At 36.9% G+C, this 20,087-nt stretch overlaps 1 protein-coding gene across 2 annotated transcripts; it reads right to left on the bottom strand.

Annotated features, from left to right (window-relative positions):
* Positions 1-4,611: 4,611 nt before the first annotated feature.
* LOC116176770 (probable multidrug resistance-associated protein lethal(2)03659) lies at positions 4,612-16,768 on the bottom strand. 2 transcript variants are annotated; one of them, XM_031495532.1, is made up of 10 exons: positions 16,362-16,768; positions 11,852-12,085; positions 11,375-11,802; positions 11,159-11,315; positions 9,842-11,107; positions 9,495-9,795; positions 6,134-6,284; positions 5,851-6,081; positions 4,858-5,804; positions 4,612-4,804 (listed from the first exon to the last, which is right to left on the bottom strand). In XM_031495532.1, the coding sequence occupies exons 1-10, from the start codon at positions 16,436-16,438 to the stop codon at positions 4,778-4,780; spliced, it is 3,819 nt and encodes a 1,272-aa protein (XP_031351392.1). In that variant the 5' UTR covers positions 16,439-16,768; the 3' UTR covers positions 4,612-4,777. The 2 variants fall into 2 exon arrangements, with proteins under 2 accessions (XP_031351392.1, XP_031351399.1); XM_031495539.1 differs by lacking the exons at positions 11,852-12,085; positions 16,362-16,768 and having other exon boundaries at positions 11,375-11,476; positions 11,526-11,661.
* Positions 16,769-20,087: the final 3,319 nt, after the last annotated feature.

The following is a 20,087-nucleotide window of genomic DNA, read 5'->3' as shown; positions in this document are numbered from 1 at the left end:
GGAGTTCTTTAGTTTTACAATGAATGAGAAAGATGATATGGTAACTCATATTTCAAAGTTCGAAACTCTTATCTTGAAACTGAATGCACTGAATGTGAAACAAGATGACATGTCTTTAGTAGTAAAACTTCTGGATACGCTACCAGATAATTATGATAACTTACAGCAGGCATGGTGGGCCAGACCAGACGAACAACAAACGTTTAATAACCTGGTGAATGTACTAACATCCGAAGAATCGCGAAGAAAACAAAGACATCTACAAAGCGAGGCATCAGAAGAAAGTACAGGAGCACTACTAGCTGGTCGATATAGGAGCAAATCACAGATTTCACATAAAAAGAATACTACAAAAGGTGCAACTACAAAGAAAACGTTTACTTGTTATGGTTGCGGAGGCAAGAATCACATAAAACGAAATTGTCCCAATCGTAAACAGAAGTTTTATAACGAGGAATCTGGAGAAAACGCTTTCATTACGGAAGTCTTGAATGCGGAAAATGACGAAGATTTTTGGATTGTTGATTCGGGGGCCACTGATCATCTAACATATCATGGCGAGTGGTTCTCATCTTTTGAACAATTTAAGACACCAGTCAAGGTCCACATTGGAAACAAGACATCGATGGATGCGTTGGGAAAAGGCGTCGTAGAAGTTAAAACTTTTGTTGATGGTAAAATTTTTGATTTTCGAATGTTAAATGTTCTCTTTGTTCCAGCTGCTCGTAGAAATCTATGCTCGATGACAGCAGCTTTAGACAAAGGATACGAGTTCAAATCAAATCAAAAGGAGTGCTTTTTCGTCAGTGATGGAAAAACAAAAGCTAAGGGTAGACGAGTTGGCCAGTTATTCACAATGATAATGAAGGTGAAAGTACCAGAGAATAATTTATTACAATTAAGTAATACGAAAGAAACAAACGTGACTTCGAAATTGAAATCAATTCAAGAGTGGCATGAAATGCTCGGACATCAAAACAGAGTACAAGTCGAAAAAGTGTTAAACCGTAACGGAATCGAGTACACCAAACAAGATTTTTTTTGTGAAGCATGTGTAAAAGGTAAGCAGCATCGCAAGGTTTTTCAACTACGACAACAACGTGCTCAACGAGCGAAGGTGAAGTCATGAATGTTGATTTATGTGGTCCTATGGAAATCACTTCGTATGGAGGATCGAGATATTTTATCTGCTTTACATGTGATTACTCAAAATTCCGATTGATCAAATTTCTTAAGGAAAAATCAGAAACTACAAAAGGAATTGCTGAAGTCTTGAATTTTGTGAAAAATCAGTGCGGAAGACCACTAAAAATGTTGCGTTGCGACGGTGGAGGAGAATTTAACAACAAAGATGTGACAACGTTGTTAAAATCTGAAGGAGTAATCCTCAGTGTATCAAATCCATATACCAGCGAGCAGAATGGATGTGCAGAACGCTCTAATCGCACTGTAGTCGAACTTGCAAGAACAATGTTAGCGGCGAAAGATTTACCTAAAGGATTGTGGGCCGAAGCAGTCAACACTGCTGTTTATCTGCTGAACAGAACGGGGCCTAGTAATGAAAATGGTAAATCACCTCTTGAAATATTCACGGGCAAGTCTACACATTTAAACAAACTGCACGTTTTTGGTACTACATGTTTTGTACATAAGCCAAAGCAAGTACGAAAGAAGTGGGACCAGAAATGTCAAAAAGGTATTTTTGTTGGCTATTCTGATGAGATGGATGGTTTTCGTGTTTGGTTGAGTTCTACCAGGAAAATACTTCGTAGTAGAGATGTTGTATTTGAACCAGTAAATTGTACGGACCATTCTAATGAAGAGAAGAGTATATCAAAAATGATCACCTTTGACATTAACCTTGACGAGAAGCCAAATTACGTAGCAGAATATCCAGGAGAGAACAGATTTGTTCGGGAAAAAGAAATAGAGCAGGTAGGAAATGAAAATATTGATGTTGAGAATGAATTGCAAGAATCAGAAGAAAATGGACAGCATCATGAAAATATTGATGTTGATGACAATGAATTGCGAGAATCGGAAGAAGAAGATGGACAGGATCAACCAAGATATAATTTTAGAAATCGAAGAAATCTTGGTCATACAAAACGATTAATTGAAACAATGATTGCTGAAGTAGATGAACCAAAGTCCTATCAAGAGGCAGTTGAATCACCAGAAAGTAGACATTGGAAACAAGCAATGGAGGAAGAGATGCAATCATTGATACAAAATCACACCTGGATTTTGGTAGATTTACCAGAAAATCGAAAAGCCATCACAAACCGATGGACATTTAAGTACAAAAGGAAAGTAGATGGAAGTATTGATCGATATAAGGCCAGATTGGTAGTGAGAGGGTTTAGTCAGAAAGAAGGAATAGATTACGATGATACATTTAGTCCCGTAGCCCGATTTGACACCATTAGAACGGTTCTGAGCATTGCAGCACAGGAGAGTTTGGAAATGGCTCAATTTGATGTTAAGACAGCCTTCTTAAATGGATTCATCGATCGTGATATTTACATGTACCAACCGCAAGGATTTGAAGACAGCACAAGTCATGTTTGTAAACTTTTGAAAAGTTTATATGGTTGCAAACAAAGCCCACGTTGCTGGAATCAGAGATTTAAAGGATTGCTTAAGAAATTTCATCTTACCGAAAGCACTGCTGATCCATGCTTGTATTACAGTAATATTGAGAATGACAAGCTGCTAGTGGTACTATACGTGGATGATGGACTTATATTAGCTACCAAAAAGCAGACAATACAGCAACTCTTGACAAAACTGCAAGCAGAATTTCAAATTACTGTTTGTAAAAATGTTGAAAGTTTTTTGAACGTTTTGATCTGCAGAAATATAGATGGTTCAATTTTCTTGAATCAAAGATCATACGCAGAACGTCTTTTACAGCGTTTTAACATAGAAGAGGCAAAACCGGTCAAGACTCCTTTAGAAAGATGTCAGATGGAAGAAGCTTTCAAAGAAATACCAAAGTTTAAACCTACGGATGCTCCATTTAGAGAAGCAGTAGGTTGCTTAATGTACCCTTCAGTTGTGTCAAGAGCTGACATAACCTTTGCTGTCAATTATATTTCACAATTTGTTGAACAACCTAATAGACGACATTGGGAAATTGTGAAGAGAATTTTTAAATATATCAAAGCATTGAATAAAAACACTATAAGAAGCCTAACCCCGTGGAAATAAAGCGCGACAGAGTTTGAACTGAGAATATAATGGGAACACTGTCAATAGAGTCGATTCTTGAACTGAGAAGAATGAGAATTTGCTTTCCTCCTATAATTACCGCAATGAGAGTTCGGTGGTCACAACCAATGCGGGTGCAAGGGGATTTGTGAGATTTGTCGCGCTTTCTTCCATAAGCGTTAGGCTTCTTATAGTGTTTTTATTCAATGATCAAAGGTACTCTAAATATGGGCATTAAATACACAGCTACGGAATGCAAAGAATTAAAAATTTACAGCGATGCAGATTACGCTAATGATGTGTCGAGAAAATCAGTAAGCGGAGTATGTTCACAATTTAGTAGCGGAGTAATCACTTGGTCAAGCAAGAAACAGAGATGCGTATCCTTATCTACTATGGAAGCCGAATACATCGCAGCTAGTGAAGCCGCCAAGGACGGTATATGGCTGTACCGAATTTTTAAGGAAATTTCACCCCTAACTCTAACAAAGATACCGACATTATTTATAATTGATAACATGAGTGCAGTAAAATTTACAAAGAATCCGATTATGCATCAGAGGTCTAAACACATAGATGTTAGATACCATTTTATTAGAGAGAAAGTTGAAGAGAAAGTCTTATCAGTGGAACACATTACTAGTGAGGATCAATTAGGTGACATTTTAACGAAACCACTTCCAACAAAACGTTTTGAAAGGATGAGAAGTTTGCTAGGGCTTACTACAAATGTGTAAACCATTGATATAATATAAACTAACAATTTAGGAGGGAATGTTGAAATAAATATAGTTACCTATTTAATTTATTGTAACTATGATACGATAAATAGTTAGTTCATCTGTCATAATTATACAATATACATGTTTTCAGTTTATTGCTCTAATAGTTTCAACAGCCATGAGTCTTTGGAACTCTTATGAGGATGGCTCCCAAACGAAACACGTTGGACCCTCGGTTTATTTGGAAAAAGTGCTCGTTTTGATCACCTCTGGGACCCAATTTTTGTTATAGGCAACCAACTCTACACGAATTTGATTTCGATGATAATCTGCGTCTCCTGTGGAAAAAGTAACTATGACCCCCTTACTTTTTTGACGGAAATACATGTTTAAGAGCACCAGGAATCCGAATCAATCAATGATATCGGTTGGTCGGCTGTTGTTATCAGTGAACATACGTACACCATATTCGATTATGCGAGTCTATTTCAGCAAATTACAATTAATAGCCCAGTTACAAGAGAACTCATCACTTCGGTGATTAGAATTTAAACTCAGGGATGGAGCATTGTTCGTGTAGTTACAGGGAATTTTCTTAAATGTATGCAAAATATGGGCTTTTAAAAAAACGCACCAAACATTTAATTCTGAACAACTTCAGTGTAATTAAACAAAACAATTGTGAAACGTTTATTTTAAAAAAATACTGCAGAATATAAAAAATCATACAATGAGGCCATAATCAATGAGCACTTGCAGCTTTTCTTTTCTTGTAATAACGAGGTCATATACTTCCGAAAGAGGGAACACTTCTCTGATCCAGTTTGAGAATATCACACAGATCAAGCATTTTTAAGCTTCAGAAAGCTCTAAAAGGTATTTCATCAATACTACCAATTTATAACAATTGTCTAACGCTTACCTCTTCTGCAATACAATGAAGTTTTCCAGAGATGTTTTTCCCTGTCGTTTCTACCATCGAAGCAAAAATACTGTTTTTATGATGTAATAAGTTATAAGGGTGGTCAAACTCAATCACACAGCCCGCATCCATTACTAGGACTCTATCAGAATCCATAATGGTATGCAGACGATGTGCAATTGTGATAACAGTGCAATGAGCGAAGTTATCCCTGATAGTTTTCTGAATTAAGCCGTCAGTATATGGATCAACATTGGCGGTTGCTTCATCCATGACGAGAATTTTATTATTACGAATTATTGCTCGCGCCAAACAGATCAGCTGTCTTTGTCCAATGCTGAAATTGGAGCCATTCTCCCACACGCTCATATTTAAACCAGCTGTGGCATCGTCGACTGTAGATTTTAATTCCACTTGCTCTAATGCATTCCAGATGACGTCATCACTATACTCTTCGAATGGATCTAAGTTTTTCCTCATTGTACCTTTAAACAAAACTGGGTCTTGAGGAATAATTGAGATCTTTGATCGCAAAAGTTCTAAGTTTATTCTAGTGATGTCTACTTCATCAATTATAATCGATCCTTCTGTATTATAGAGCTGAAATAAAGCGGCAACAGTTGACGTCTTTCCCGCCCCGGTTCTACCAACTATTCCAACCTTTTCTCCAGGTTGGATAGTAAAATTTAGATTGCTCAGTATAGGTAAATCTGGTGCATAACTCATGGAAACATGTTCAAATACTATTTTACCAAATTCTGGCCACAGCTTCGGTACAGCTTTCGAATCGCGGATCGGCTCTAATTGTGCACCCCTAAATTCCAAAATTCGTTCCACCGACGTCATATTATTTTCCAATTCACTCCACTGTCGCATGCCATATTGCAAAGCGCCCATTAGTCCCAAGTACTGCGTCAGTACCAGACCAATATCTCCGCCATAATACCCTGAAAGATAAATAAGCAATTTTTATAATTACACGTGCCTCCTTACCCTTTGGAATGAGTATTAAACTGATAATTATTCCAGATACGAAAATATTGCAGATCATCTCAAGCCAAAATCCAAAAGCTCTACTGGCTGATATAAATAAGTACCATGAAGAACTATGTTTATCTTGTAGCGTGTCATACTCCTGAATTAATAATTTCTGCGCCGAAAAAGCTCTAATTGTGGACAGTCCGTAAATTGTCGCAGTTAAATGAGTGAGAATTGGACTTCGATCTTTAAAAAAAATTATTATTCAGTTTCAGTTACACTTGGTAGCAGTACGTACTTATCCCTTCGAGTCGCTTTACACTTCGGCTAGTTGCCAAGAATACAATTCTAAGAAAATAGAATAATAGAACTAATCCAAATGAAGGCAGTAGGAACCACGGATTTACAGTAGCCGAAAGTACCACAGCACCAAGTAACATTAGCAGGATCTGAAAAATGAAATTATGAATTAATTGCACACAATATATTTCTCCAACATACGAGGGTCGTTCAAAATGGTATAACAAACAGCGCAAAAGGAAAAATACCGAACGGAAAAATTTTTACTCTATCTATACCATATTTAAGATACAATCTTAAAATATTGCTCAACATAGTTTCCCAACATCTCGTGTAGAGCTTTCGGATTCCTTCTTCGTAGAAGCCGGACGCATGCATCTTCGTTTAGCTTCTCATCGCTCGTCATACAAATTTTCCAATGAACTCACTAGCTTTCTTTTACAAAACTGTACAACTGGCAAGACGGACTGTCTTGTAATATTACATTTAAATACGGCAAAACTGCAAATCGCCAACAATAAGCAACGATTTACGTCCACCACCAAACAAACCATGATCAACGTCCGGTTCGCTTACTTAAAACATTCTTCCCTTTCCATTTTCTATTAATTTTCTGGGCGTCTTTGAGTAAATTAAATATCTGTTAAAACTTCCGTGATAACACGTACTTATTTTGAAATTTAATTAGTTAACGCAGTGATAGATAACACTTATCGCAACGGCCGGAGATAACATGAGATAAACTTTAACAAAACATGTCACGCAATTCTATCTGAACAATAAAATGAACAAATTAAAAGGCGATTATTTAAACAAAATTACACATCGTTCAATAAATACAATCAACAATGACTTCAAACTCAAATGATATGATCGATATTGTGTTCATTCTAAATTAGCGATCAATATTTAACTTCAAAAATAAATGAAATTAAACAAATACAGGGTGACCCAACACTGTAGATGCTGATACCAAAGAAAACGTCCCCATGGCGTAGTTCACACAACAGTATATGATAGTTGAAGTTTGGTCAAGCAGGGGTTTCTTCCAGTTTAGGGTCTGGAGTTAAATGTTGTAGGGTTGAACAGTTTTTAAAATTGAATCATGCAAGATATAAAGAGTTCTTTTTGGGTGTGTTACATAGACGAGTGGCCCTTAAATACCGTCCTGACTTTGTAAATGCGTTTGAAAGCTTGTGGCGACAGTGAGTCGTGGATAATACGTGGTCGATTTGGATTACAGGAAGATTTTTTTTCGTTGGATGCGTGAGATTTGCAAACTCATCAGGAAATTCACGTTGAGTCAATTAGTAGTAGCAATGAATTTGATTTATTGTGTAAAAGTAGTTTTATTGGTGGAAATGGTTTGTGTCCCAAAGTGGGTGTCACTTGCCAACACGTGTAGAAATGTGATGCGCATGCGGCGGATGCCATCCGTAACTCTGCAGACGAGAAATTTCAAAACGTAACTTAGTTAAAAACATGCCTCTTGGGGATCTCGGAAACCACACGATGATGGTCAAACTAGGGTAAAGATGCGCAATTGAACAGTTATTATCGTGCGGTAAAGAATACCAGAAAAATTCGATTAAGTCGGAAGATATACCAGAACAAGTTTAGGCCATGGATGGAAGATTAGTTCTGGTTTTTTTTCCATTGCACAGCTATCGATTTTCTAAATTGTGGTATTCTTTTTGTATCACCCTGTAATATACTCCTTTATTCACATTAGTTTGACGCATTGCACAGGCACATCTGGAGAGTATATGTGTTCTAGCTGCTTGTAAACATTTGCCAAAAAAAGGATGTAAAAAGGTAGTGTGGAGTTTTAAAGGCGTTGTAACGAAGCACCTATTTTCCGCCTTGAACTGTACATACTTTCATGACCACCCGGTATATGGGGGCGCTTCGTTACCAAAAGTATCGTGCCATAAGTATTTGTGTTGGTTGTAGGAGTTGAAGACAAAGGCAATTTTTAGAGTTGTGTTTCGGCCCCTTTACGGTAAACAAAAGTTGGAATCACTTCGCCGTTTGCAACCGTTCCCGTCAAGATATTTCAATTATGCCATGGCAGGTTACGCCGGTATCAGTTTGAATAGGAGACTTTTACCGACCTGAGAAATTCCAAGAGACAACAGGTGTTAATTAGAATAATGAAAATTTAGACAATAATTATCCCAAATTAAGTAAGTGTACATTAGCCGATTAAATGTATGCAGTAAACAGTCACCCGATTAAGTCCCGTGAGGGTGTCACTAAAGCCTCTCTAATTAATTTAAAATGTTAAGGCCTCAAGAAGTAAGAAATAAAGATAGAGTACGCGTACGCTATAACAACGTGAACGTTTGTTTTGAACCAACATCTCAGTCAATTTGACCCTTGGAGGTAGAAAGTAAACATTAGTCAGTGGCGTAAGGTTTATTTATTTTTATGGGCAACAAAGTTTATGTTTTGTTTACATGTGCAAACGTAATAACGTATCACTAAATAATTATGACCAAAAGCTGTATGTGTTTGAAAGGTCCCTATTGATCTATGATAAGGTATGGTGATACTTCAAAGTGGAAACTTAGAAGGAAATCTAAACACATTAAAATGCGAAAATTCCCGTATGCACGTCTATGACTTCAAAACACATACGGATGAAAGGTTATGTTAGGTAATTCAATAATTCCACAAATAATACAGCTTTTCCCCATTTCAAAGGGCTCCCATAAATTAATACACCACAATCGAATAAGTCGTCCACTATAAAAACGCCTAAAAATTAAGGAATCACGTTTTAACGAAATAAACAAAATACCTCTCAACGGAAAACAAAGTTACAGCGTTGCCGATGTGGTGCACTAATCACCATAACTTTTCTTGTTACGCCGTTTAATTGTAAGTTAAAATTGTTTGGGTTACTGAACTCTTATAAGCATCTAAAAATCCATTTAGATTACTCGAGATGCATATTATTAATATTCCCTTAAAAACTATCTCGTGAAATGTGACAACTTAGCCTCCTGCAATGTTAGTAAACAAACGAGATGATGGCACGCATAGATAAGCATCAAGGCATCAAGGCATCTCTATCTTTACTTCTTACTCTGAGGTTAAGGCCAATTACAGATTTTTAAGACGTCCATCGAATTTTATGAAAGAAACTGTTATTTAGAGGGACTGCTTTTGCCTTTGGTGTTTTAACCGAAACGTAAGATCTTTTTGCATTTTGAATCTTTTCAAGTTACGTTTACGTTTGGAATTTTTGAACTTTCTCGTAAATTGACTTTTCTGAATTATTTTGTTACTCGTTGACTAATTATTAAATAAATAAATTCTCTCTTTATATAAATATAAAAAAAATTGTAACTTACCTCGGTCATATCATTCAAAATAAATGGTATGTAGTCGTCAATTATACCAATATCTTTTGAAAATCTGTTTAAAATTCTTCCAACGGGATTGGAATTATAAAAACTCATAGAAGCATGCGAGACCTTCTGAAAGATTTCGTTATGTATAAATATGGAAGCACGCATGGCGTACACGAAAAATAGCAAATTGTGGCCGATAGCGAGTATCATTGTTCCCCCTGTTAATCCACTATAGATGTATATGATGTCGTCCTTATCTACTGTGCCGTTCGTTTCTAACGCCTTTTGCTCTAGGTTGACCCTAAAAGTCATGGTAAGCTTACAAATGAAGTTTGTATGATACTTACCAGTACGAAACGAAGTAATCGCCACCATTGGTAACCACTTGGTTAGCAATAAAGGTGAAGGCGACAAAAATTATGACAAGATAATTACCACCCGCTTTGAAATAACTCGCATATACCTCAGATTTAATATGACCGGTCGTCAAATGCTCCTCTTGGTCAAGTGTATCTTCGTCATCGTCCTTAAATTGCTCATAGTTTTGAGAGGATTCCGAATTTTGACGAGACCTTTGCTTTTTTTCCCCTTGCACTGGATCTTCGCCAATGTCCTGTTGATCCAAAATTTTTGCAAAATTTAAACCGCTCGTTTGGAGCTCCTCAAATGTCGCTTCCGCAACTATCTTTCCGTCCTCTAATACGACTATATTATCGACCCAATTCAGAAACTGAAGCTGATGAGTAACTAATATGCGCATTTTATCTTTAAGAAAATCTTTAATACAATTTTCGAAGATATGCTTGCCAACTTTTGAATCGACCGCCGACAGGGGATCGTCCAAAAGGTAAATGTCTGCATCTTTGTAAATACAGCGTGCCAAATTGATTCGTGCCTTTTGCCCACCGCTAAGGCTCTTTCCTTTTTCTCCAATAATTGTACGGTCGCCGAACGGAAACAGTGCCAAATCTCTTTCTAGCGCGCACACTTTAAGCACCTTTTTGTATCTTTCTTCATTGTAATCGTGACAAAACAGTATATTTTGTTTAACACTAGCTGAAAATAGCCAAGCTTCTTGGGGGGCGTACGAAACAGTTCCTCGTATTCGCACATCGCCACTCGCCGTGTAAAGTTCGCCCAAGAGGAGATGCAGTAGGGTGCTTTTTCCACTTCCGACTGATCCAATTATCGCAGTTAAATTGTTTCCGTGCAGATCGAGATTGATGTTTGTTAAGATATTATCAGATGAAGTGTTAATCCACTTCGCACAAACATCTTTAATACAAATGTTTGGGATTAATCGGATTAGCGGTGATGTACTTTCAGGGCTATCCACAGGTTGTTCCTCATAGGATAAAAATGAGTGTACTCGTTTTATGGATATGTGAACTTCGGCATACGATGCTATGCTGATTGAGAATAGCATTGTCATAACCGGTCGCAGAAGAGAGTATATCGAGGTAGCAGCGTACGCTATATCAGCCGTCATGGTTGCACCCAATGCAATAAATACTACCAGACTAATAAACAGGCACGTTCTTGTGATAAACATTTCTAGTGAAAACATGATAGACTCTAGGAAGAAGTGTGATCGAATGGACGCAATCTCGTGCCTACAAGGAAGAATGGGAAAGTGCTTCCGTCGAAACCATCATCACACTTACCGTCGAGCCAAATCGATCAACTTAGCAAACGGTTTCTCCCAGGTATACATTTTAATTACTTGAATTCCGTTCAAAATTTCGTTCATAAGTCGTACTCTTTCATCTGTACGGAAAGCAGTCCGCAATCTTAGCACCGCAATTTTTTTGCACAAATAAACTGCAAATCAAGAAATATGAGCAATTATACTGTATGTATAAATAGGTACCTGCACTTACGTTGTAATGGTATAAACAACAACAAGAACGCTATCCCAGCGAATGCGGCTACACCTAAAGTTCGGTAAAGTAGGTACGTGCCAATCATGGTTTCCAAAGGCCCTAAGAAAGCGTAATGATACAAGACGAATGTCTGATCGAACTTGCTCACATCGGTAGATAGTAAGTTTATAACCTGACCGACTGTTGTTTGAGCCAAAGAGGTTCTGCTTAATCTAAGGGATTTTCTGTAGATTAACGAACAGCACGAAACTCTCATCTTCATACAGACATGCATAATTGCTAGCATAGCGTGGTGATCTACAATTCCGTCTAGGAAGAGGATACCTATTAGTACAGAGCCGTAAATGTAAGTATCTTCCACATTAGCTTCAGATCGGTGTTCATAGTAAGATACCAAGTTATCCACGCACATTGGCATAACAATCCTTAAACGTGATTAGTAAAAAAAAACTTGCTGTGGGGCAAACAACTTACAATGTAATGACTTCCGATATCAACTTCACAACAGCAATTAAGATTAACTCGAATCCAAATAATTTGAAGAGAGCCACATGCAAACCAAACTTTTCATATTTACGTGTGGCATCATTCCATAGTGCTTCTAATTTATCGCCCAAAGTCGCCGATGCATGCGCTTTCAGTGGTTCGTATACATCATCTCGATTTACGCCTTTTCTGTAATTTTGTATGAAGGTAGGGATCATGTAACTGAAAAAAATAGTGACATTAAAAAGTGATCTCATACACATAATGTAACGGTAGGAGCCAGTTTGGATTTAAAATTGTGTAATTTTTTCTCGAAATTTCGTTGCAAATGTGTTAGATTTTGAGTTTAAGGGTAGATCCGTTTTGGTTTTTGAATATTATTGGAGATTACACTATTAAGTACAGGGTGTCGAAAAAAGTCGTCGGCGTGGCGGTGGAAAATTAATACAATTTTAATAACCGTGTTGGAAATGAAGTCCGTCTTTTGCACGTTTGAATGTCTGCTTTTGTCCTCGTATCTCAAGTTCGGCCTTTTTTAAGAGCTAGATGAAGATATCGTCATTTTAAATTAATTCGCCAATTTCGTTTTTGGGGTTTAAGTCATTAGAATCATAGTAGGGGCAGTGACCGTCTGATAGCCAAAGCAATAACTACGTAGCCTAGAAGCACAAAATTAGCGTAATATTCATCAATTCGCGCGCCTGTTATCGAGAAGGAATTTCTGCATAGGTATTAAATTACCATTCACAAATAAATAAGGGTGTTAAACTTCTCTGTTGAGGCTTTGAATATATTATATTCAAAGGTTGAGGTCTTAATTCTTATATGAATATAGTGCCACATTTGCAAGAATGTTAATCAAAGTTAGAAGAGAGAAAGGGTCGTTTAGAAGACGGTAGAACGTATGTTTGCCCCCCCCCCCCCTTCATTTAAGTTATGCACTTTTTTCCAAAACCAGCATCTCAGGAAATAATTCATGCCCCCACCCCCACCCCAACACAAAAATTTTGCGTCCGAACGGATGAACGGACGGAGGAACAGACGGACGGACAAAACGCAAACAACGGCACATTTTTTATCATCCTTGAAAAAATTCACTAAAAATAGGTAAAAAATCGAATCAAAAAAATACGAGTACTTACCATACATACAGGGTGGCAAGTTGAAAACTTACCACCCCCATGTTTTAGTAAATAAACGAGATATTTTAAAAAATCAAAATCCGTTTCGGTAATTCGGAGGGAGAATCACAATGACATAGTTGGCGACACCCTCCAACCCCCTGCGCTCCAGCCATTCCAACTTTTAAATCTTATATAGTGGCCCCCCCCCCCCATGTGTGATACGTCGTTGGAAAGCTAAAAAATGCTTTCCACCATACCAAATAGCATTACATTTAGGTTAGTAATTATCGTGCAAATCAAAAAATAAACTAATAATGTTCAAAATAGTTTCCGTTATTGGTAAGACAGTACATAGTATAATCTATTCTCAAACTCTTGTCGAACCTTTTCAAGTGTTGGTTTTGCAATATTTCGACATTCTTGAATTATTTTCTGTCTATGTGTGCGTTTACAATGAACGTATACGTAAGAAATACATAAAACGTAAAAAATTCGCAAAGGTGAACTGTATAGAAATTTACGAAGGTGTTTACAATATGAACGTAATTTTTACGTACGTATATGTAAGCGATATGTAAGTCTTGCGCATAGTCGCAAAGGTTGAAAATGTTTCAAAGTACGTACGGTCAAGTAGTATGATCTTTGGTTTATTGTAAACAGCGAAGTAAATTTACGGAAACGATACGAATATGTACGAGTTACGGCTTATGAAATATTTACGTATACGTTCATTGTAAACGCACACTTAGTTCGCCGGTTGCGTTTTAAATACGACAGATTTCAAATGTATCATATTAGTTTATTTTTTGATTTGCACGATAATTACTAACCTAAATGTAATGCTATTTGGTATGGTTGGAAAGCATTTTTTCAGAGCTTTCCAGCGACGTATCACACATGGGGGGTCACTATTTAAGATTTAAAAGTTGGGGTCGCTGGGGCGCTGGGGGTTGGAGGGGGTGCGTCGCCAACTATGTGATTGTGATTCCCCCTCCGAATTACCGAAACGGATTTTCATTTTTTTAAATATCTCGTTTATTTACTAAGACATGGGGAGGTGGTAAGTTTTCAAATTGCGACCCTATATATACTGAACAAAGAAATATTTTACTAGCTTATCAGGAACCTTCGAACTAATGATGATCTTTCCAGAACCCTAAACAAAGTGCACTTTTGACGCAATGGAGAGCTGTGTGAAGTTGCCCCCCTCTCCTCACCCCTCCCCATTTTTTTGAAAACTGATAAGATTTATCAAATACTTTACCAGGTGGACGGAGCTCACTTCTGATGTGCAGAAACGTTAGATCTGGTGAGAGAATGGAATAACCTTCCAAATGACATACCATACAACCTCATATGTCAATTAATTTTTTTAAAGAAGTGACCACCGCATCTAAGGTGATATTTGATGTACTCGAGCATTTTTTTGGTTAATGTATACCTGTTGCCTAGAACGAGCAGGATATAGGCACAGACCACCAAACAACAGGCTTTCATTTTGACGGACCAGTATCATCAATTTAGAGTAGGTATAGGTACAGAGAAAACCAAAAAAACGAAAGGATGTGACTTACGTAACATATCCACATCTCCCCCATAAGAATTGATACTTTAAAAGGCCCCATACACGGTACGATCGATCTGTCCGATCCGTCGTTTCAGACCGATCGAAACGACGACTCGATAGTGTATGCCAAGATCGTTAACGATTTACTTCATCGAATTGGATATCGGACATTGCAACAAAAACGCATGCAATCGTGAATATCGTAACGATGATCGACAGTGTATGGCTCATTGCGATCAACGATTCGACAGGGCACGTATGACTTCTTAAATTATTTAATCACGATGGTTCGGTTGTAAGCGATCGATCGTAACAACCAATCGTTTCGTGTGTGAGTGGTAAGCTTTGGGCGATCTATTGTCACAATATCGCTTCAGATCGATCGTGACGACGAATCGTTCCGTGTATGGGGCCCTTTAGGAAACTCCCATTTCTGTCACAGATGAAAAATTCTTACCTCAGCCCAAATTCGAACACCCGACCTCCGGCTATGTAGCCCAACGCTCTACCACTGAGCATTGTTACCACGATACATTTACACGTATCGTGATTGTTACCAAAAAGTAACAGAAAAGGGAGATCTCTCCTCCCAGATATTATTTTACGCTTCAGAATCGTAAAAATACGTGTTCAAAACAAGTCAGTTTAAGAATATGTGAAAAATAATGTTAGTTGACTTCAAAATAGTCATTAGTTTAAATATTCGAAGTGCCACACAAAACGTTACCTGACGTCAGCTTTCCGCGTTTAGCAACGCCCACTCCTTGTTGTGAAATGGAACTGGGATTTCAAAAAGCGAACACTCAATTATAAGTGTAGACGCTGATAGTCTGTTCTATGAAACTTACTCTAAATACGAAACCATTATACGTACAGAGTTAAAAACTACGAGAAAAGTGTGGAGTGATGTTTGAACAGAAATGGGAGTGCTGCTGCTGAACAATGGACATACATCCAGGCAGTCTCGCGAACAAATTACAACAAAAGTGTCAATAAAAGATAATTTTGTTCTAAAATAATACTATTATCATTGTATTTATAAACCTATTATCATTGAATTTATAATATAAATTCAATGCTATTATCATAATGCTATTATCTTTGCTAACATCAATATTTTCAGAGGTATGGTATGATAAATAGGTACCTTTGATAACTCTGTTCAAAGATGACAGACATACCTACTAAACTACCTATTTGGAGAATACTGTAAAAGTGTAGGTACAACAGATTTTTCTCAGTAATGTTTTTGAAAGCAGATCTAGAATGAAAACAGAATTTTATAATATTTACACGGCGATTCAGTCAAAGAATACAGGTACCTACTCTGGTTCAGTGTAAGAGTAGGAATTAGCGAAATATACAGTTAGATACCTATAGAAATTTAATCAACACCAACACCACAGATATGCGTAAACGTGTATCTGTGCCAATGCCAACACATTGCAATCTGCAGTGATATAGCTATACACAGATATAAATATACTCATATTGATTAAGAAGTAACGATTAGTCGCGTTTACTTTATTCGGTTATTCTTATTCCCCTTTACAAAAACGAAATGTTACAGTGTGACTTTTCTTTGTAGAATGCATCATAACGTAGGTGCAAATTCAAATGAGATACTACCTGTTTTAAGAAATGTAAATACATTCCATCAACAACTTCTGCAAAAACAACAGGCAAAAACTGGTGAACTGAATTGTAACCAAACCTCTATGACTTACATTGAATGTGCAAATACGGAATACCTGTATTCGATGGACGTTTTATGCCTAGTTCTAATTAGATAAGACAGATTACTTACAAGAAAAATAAGGCCGATATACAATTAGCTTCCTCCCTGGGATTTTTCTTTTTTATGCTTTGAACTGTACTTTCCATCGTTGCTCTCAATATCACGGGCACTTTGGTATCTTGGCTCTCAGCATACTTTGGTAAGGTGTGCGAAATTATGGCAGGCAACCGGGATCCACTAACATTATTTTAATTTATAGGTAGGTACCAGGTACCCGCAACCTGTACTTTTCGATGCGTGTGAACTGGTTGATTACAAGTCAATTGATAAAAGAATACAAATATTTGTCTATTTATTCACTTAGATTATTCTAAAAAAGGATAGAGATATTGAGTGATTCTAGATTGCCCATTATTACACAATATTAGGAAAGACGACGTAAACGTTGCAATTTAAACGCCACGGTTGGCCGACTGTCAAGCAATTATCCCATTGGTAATTATAAATACGAAACAATTTCATTACAATAATTAAGCGTACTTATAGCATATATAGTGATTTCCTCGGAATAGTCGAACTGTTCGCTGTTCGTTTAATTCTTTAATTGATAAGTAGTAGTTAGTAGGTTAGTACGAACATATAAGCTAATTCTAAAAATAACACCTCTCTAAGTGTTTATTTTATCTGCTTTATTCCTTGCTCAATTAATTTTTATAAATTAATACAGCACGTACCCACTCGGAAATTTGGTTGTATGAAAAATGCTTGTGAATGGTATTATTCTCCACACTACGTGTTTAATTGAAGGTCATTTTAAAACGGACACACTGTTTTGTATTATAGCTAACCATTGCGATAGATTTTAAATAATTATTTTCGAAAAACCAAAAATTATAAAATCGTTATCACTGAAGGTATTGGATTCTAAACTTCCTATTATTACCACATATTACTAAACCCATATAAAGAGCGTTTAAAAAAAGCGGCAGAGCACCTCGGTGTGACCCCACGGAATCATTGGATTTGACCCATTTTCAATTGGCTTATTACTTGTCGGATATAGGTCAACTGCAGTGGCGTAACTACAATGTCTCAAAGGTACGTAATGAGGACGGGCCCCGACTTAAAAGGGGCCCCGGCAAAAATGTACAAAAAATGTAATTCTTATATAAAAAATACTGAAAAAAATTGAAAATTTCCCGAACTCATTCAATGTTACGCTTGTGTTAATATTTACATATTTTGCGTTACGAAAGGAAGAGATAAAATTGTTCACAGGAGGTGAAAAATCCGGACCAATTACTACAATCTTAGTGTAAAGAATTCTTACACTATGCTACAATATACAAAAATTAACAATCCGAGGAAGTAACTATTGAATTTAAATCATCATATCATATTATTTAAATCTGACCTTAATTTAATACGAAATTTGATATGCTCAAAAGTAGCCAGCTCAAAGAGGTTTAAAAGTAACTCCATTCGTTTCCCATTTGTGAAAAATAACATTCCGAAGTCTCTTACATAAAGTACCTAAATGAAACACTTTGTTAATTAGCGAGACCTTCTGCAGTCCAGAAGAGATCTGAAGGTTCTGGATACGGTAACCTTAAACTGAACTTGTCTTTCGAGATGAATGCACTGACGAAACAGTTACCTTCATTCAAAAAAGGCCGATTCATACACAAAGAATAGAAATGTTTAAATGTATCTCCAGCGGCGAAATCAGACAGCTCAGAATGGACGAAAATACTATAGTGGAACCTAGAAGAGCAAAACAAAACACAACCGTTGAAAAGCGAAGAAATAAATTGGCTAAAATTGATTAATTCCTGAAGCTATCTTTATTAAAGAATCCGAATCTTCTGGGTTGTATTTCTAGTGAACTTTCATTTATATATTTTTAACATGGGTGTCATTAGAAATCCAAGCGGTTATATTAAGCGTAAGGGAAAGGGGCCCCCAAATATTTTTGAGGACGGGCCCTTAAAATGAAGTTACGCCACTGGTCAACTGTGCAAAGTTTGAACCAAATCGGTCCACGCGTTTGACAGTTATCGTGTTCACAGACAGACGGACACTATCGACTCCCCTATAAAGCTTTGCTCTGCCGCTCAATAATGGTAATTTTCAAACAAAGTTCGTTAAAAAAGGTTCATAAATAAAGTAGTGGTGCAAAAAGAAGTCCACCCATGTTATAGACGTAAGGTAGGCGTAGGTACAGCCATGGCCTAATAAGTATATATTAGACCATGGGTACAGCTATAGGTGCTACTCGACACTCCCAAAAACTACATCATTTCTGACCACTCGATACAAAGCCGAACACATATATTTAAAAAGTCAAAAAAATTTTCGTTTTAAGGTGAATAGCTTTAGAGCATTTTCACACCTGCCTGATGTGTAAAATATGCGATATGTTTGCCTTTTCTAGAAGAATCTTGGTTAAAATTTAAAAAAAAAATACCTCTATAAATAAGACGTTGACATTGCGCGTGCCCATATCTGATTTTTCCATATTCGATATGCTTGTCTTTGCTAGAACCATCGATGATTAAAATTTCAAAAAGATATCTCTATAAATAAGAAAGTTGACGTTGTGCTGTCTTCGCATGCGCACATCAATCGTCAAGATTTTTCTAGGTTGAGGTGCTAGACCTATAAGCTACCGAATGTAGTAAGAACGAACTAAATATCTTGAAAACTGTAATAGTTAAGGCATCGGACAGACGGACAGAAAAAGTAACCCCATTAATCGAAACGCTAACGTAAACATAGGCAACTGAAATAAAACTGCTAAGGTGATATCTCATTACTTGAACAGGAAAACAACAGTAAGTAATTATCTGGCGGGATTATCCCACGCATGCCTTATGCGCTACTCTGACTCAGGGAGTTAATCTACGAAGCCCAAAATGTAATCACTTCTTCTCTAAGGCATGGTCTATCTGTGTATCAAATTTGAGCTTTACACATCAAAGTTATCGTGCGAACGGCGGAACTGACGGACGGACGGTCAGACTTTTTGAAGTTATTGATAAAGTAGCTCGCACTACCATTGAATAAAAATAGTATTTTTACCCAATGAACAACACAAACACTACTATATCTACAAAAACTATGTAGGTACGTACATTATACCTATACATATACTATATATACAGGGTGGTACATGTAAAAAAAAATTGGGTGATAGAGGGGATTAAGACAAGCACTTTTCCAAATAAACCGAGGGTCCAACATGTTTCGTTTGGGAGCCACCCCCAAAGAAGTGGTGAAATTTGGATTTCTTCTTTAATTTTTTTTCAGCAACCATAAGAGTTACAAAGATTGGATGGGTGACACGTCTTTGAATAGGTTTTCTGGTATGCCCTATGCGATTTTGAAACAAAATTTCCAAAATTCTTACCACGAAAGGGCGCACCCTCATTTGGGGGTGCGAAAAAAAATTGTGATTTCGTCGAAGTTTGGTATCTGGGGGTTTTTGAACATCAAAATGACGAATCTGGAATTAGTTTTTGAAAATTCGAAAAAAAAAGTTCCACTGCAATTCTTAGCCGGACAACGAAAATGGAGAGAATTCCACGAAATTTGTTGTGTACATACTTGATGAGTTAAGGAACACAATTGTCGAAGAGTTTTTTAAAATAACTTTTCAAACAAAAGTTATACTTATTTAAAGATTGGGATTTGAAAATGTCGCAAATATCAAAAAAACGATTTAAGTCGATATTACGATACTTACAATAATGCTTATTAATTGTAATGGAACTCAAAAAGCATTTTCGCACCACT

The sequence above is a fragment of the Photinus pyralis genome, unplaced genomic scaffold (assembly GCF_008802855.1).
Source record: "Photinus pyralis isolate 1611_PpyrPB1 unplaced genomic scaffold, Ppyr1.3 Ppyr1.4_LG1, whole genome shotgun sequence".
NCBI lineage: Eukaryota > Metazoa > Arthropoda > Insecta > Coleoptera > Lampyridae > Photinus > Photinus pyralis.
The sequence above is the reverse complement of the archived record's forward strand: the minus strand, read 5'-3'. Positions and strand labels throughout refer to the sequence as shown.

Excerpts from the sequence above, each read along its gene's own strand:
- LOC116176770 (XM_031495532.1), bottom strand. The coding sequence starts at position 16,438 with ATGGAAAGTACAGTTCAAAGCATAAAAAAGAAAAATCCCAGGGAGGAA. Across the intron at positions 11,803-11,851 it reads ATATCGGAAGTCATTACATT|GATTGTTATGCCAATGTGCG; the intron begins GTAAGTTGTTTG and ends ATCACGTTTAAG. Across the intron at positions 6,082-6,133 it reads AAAGCGACTCGAAGGGATAA|ATCGAAGTCCAATTCTCACT; the intron begins GTACGTACTGCT and ends TTTTTTTTAAAG.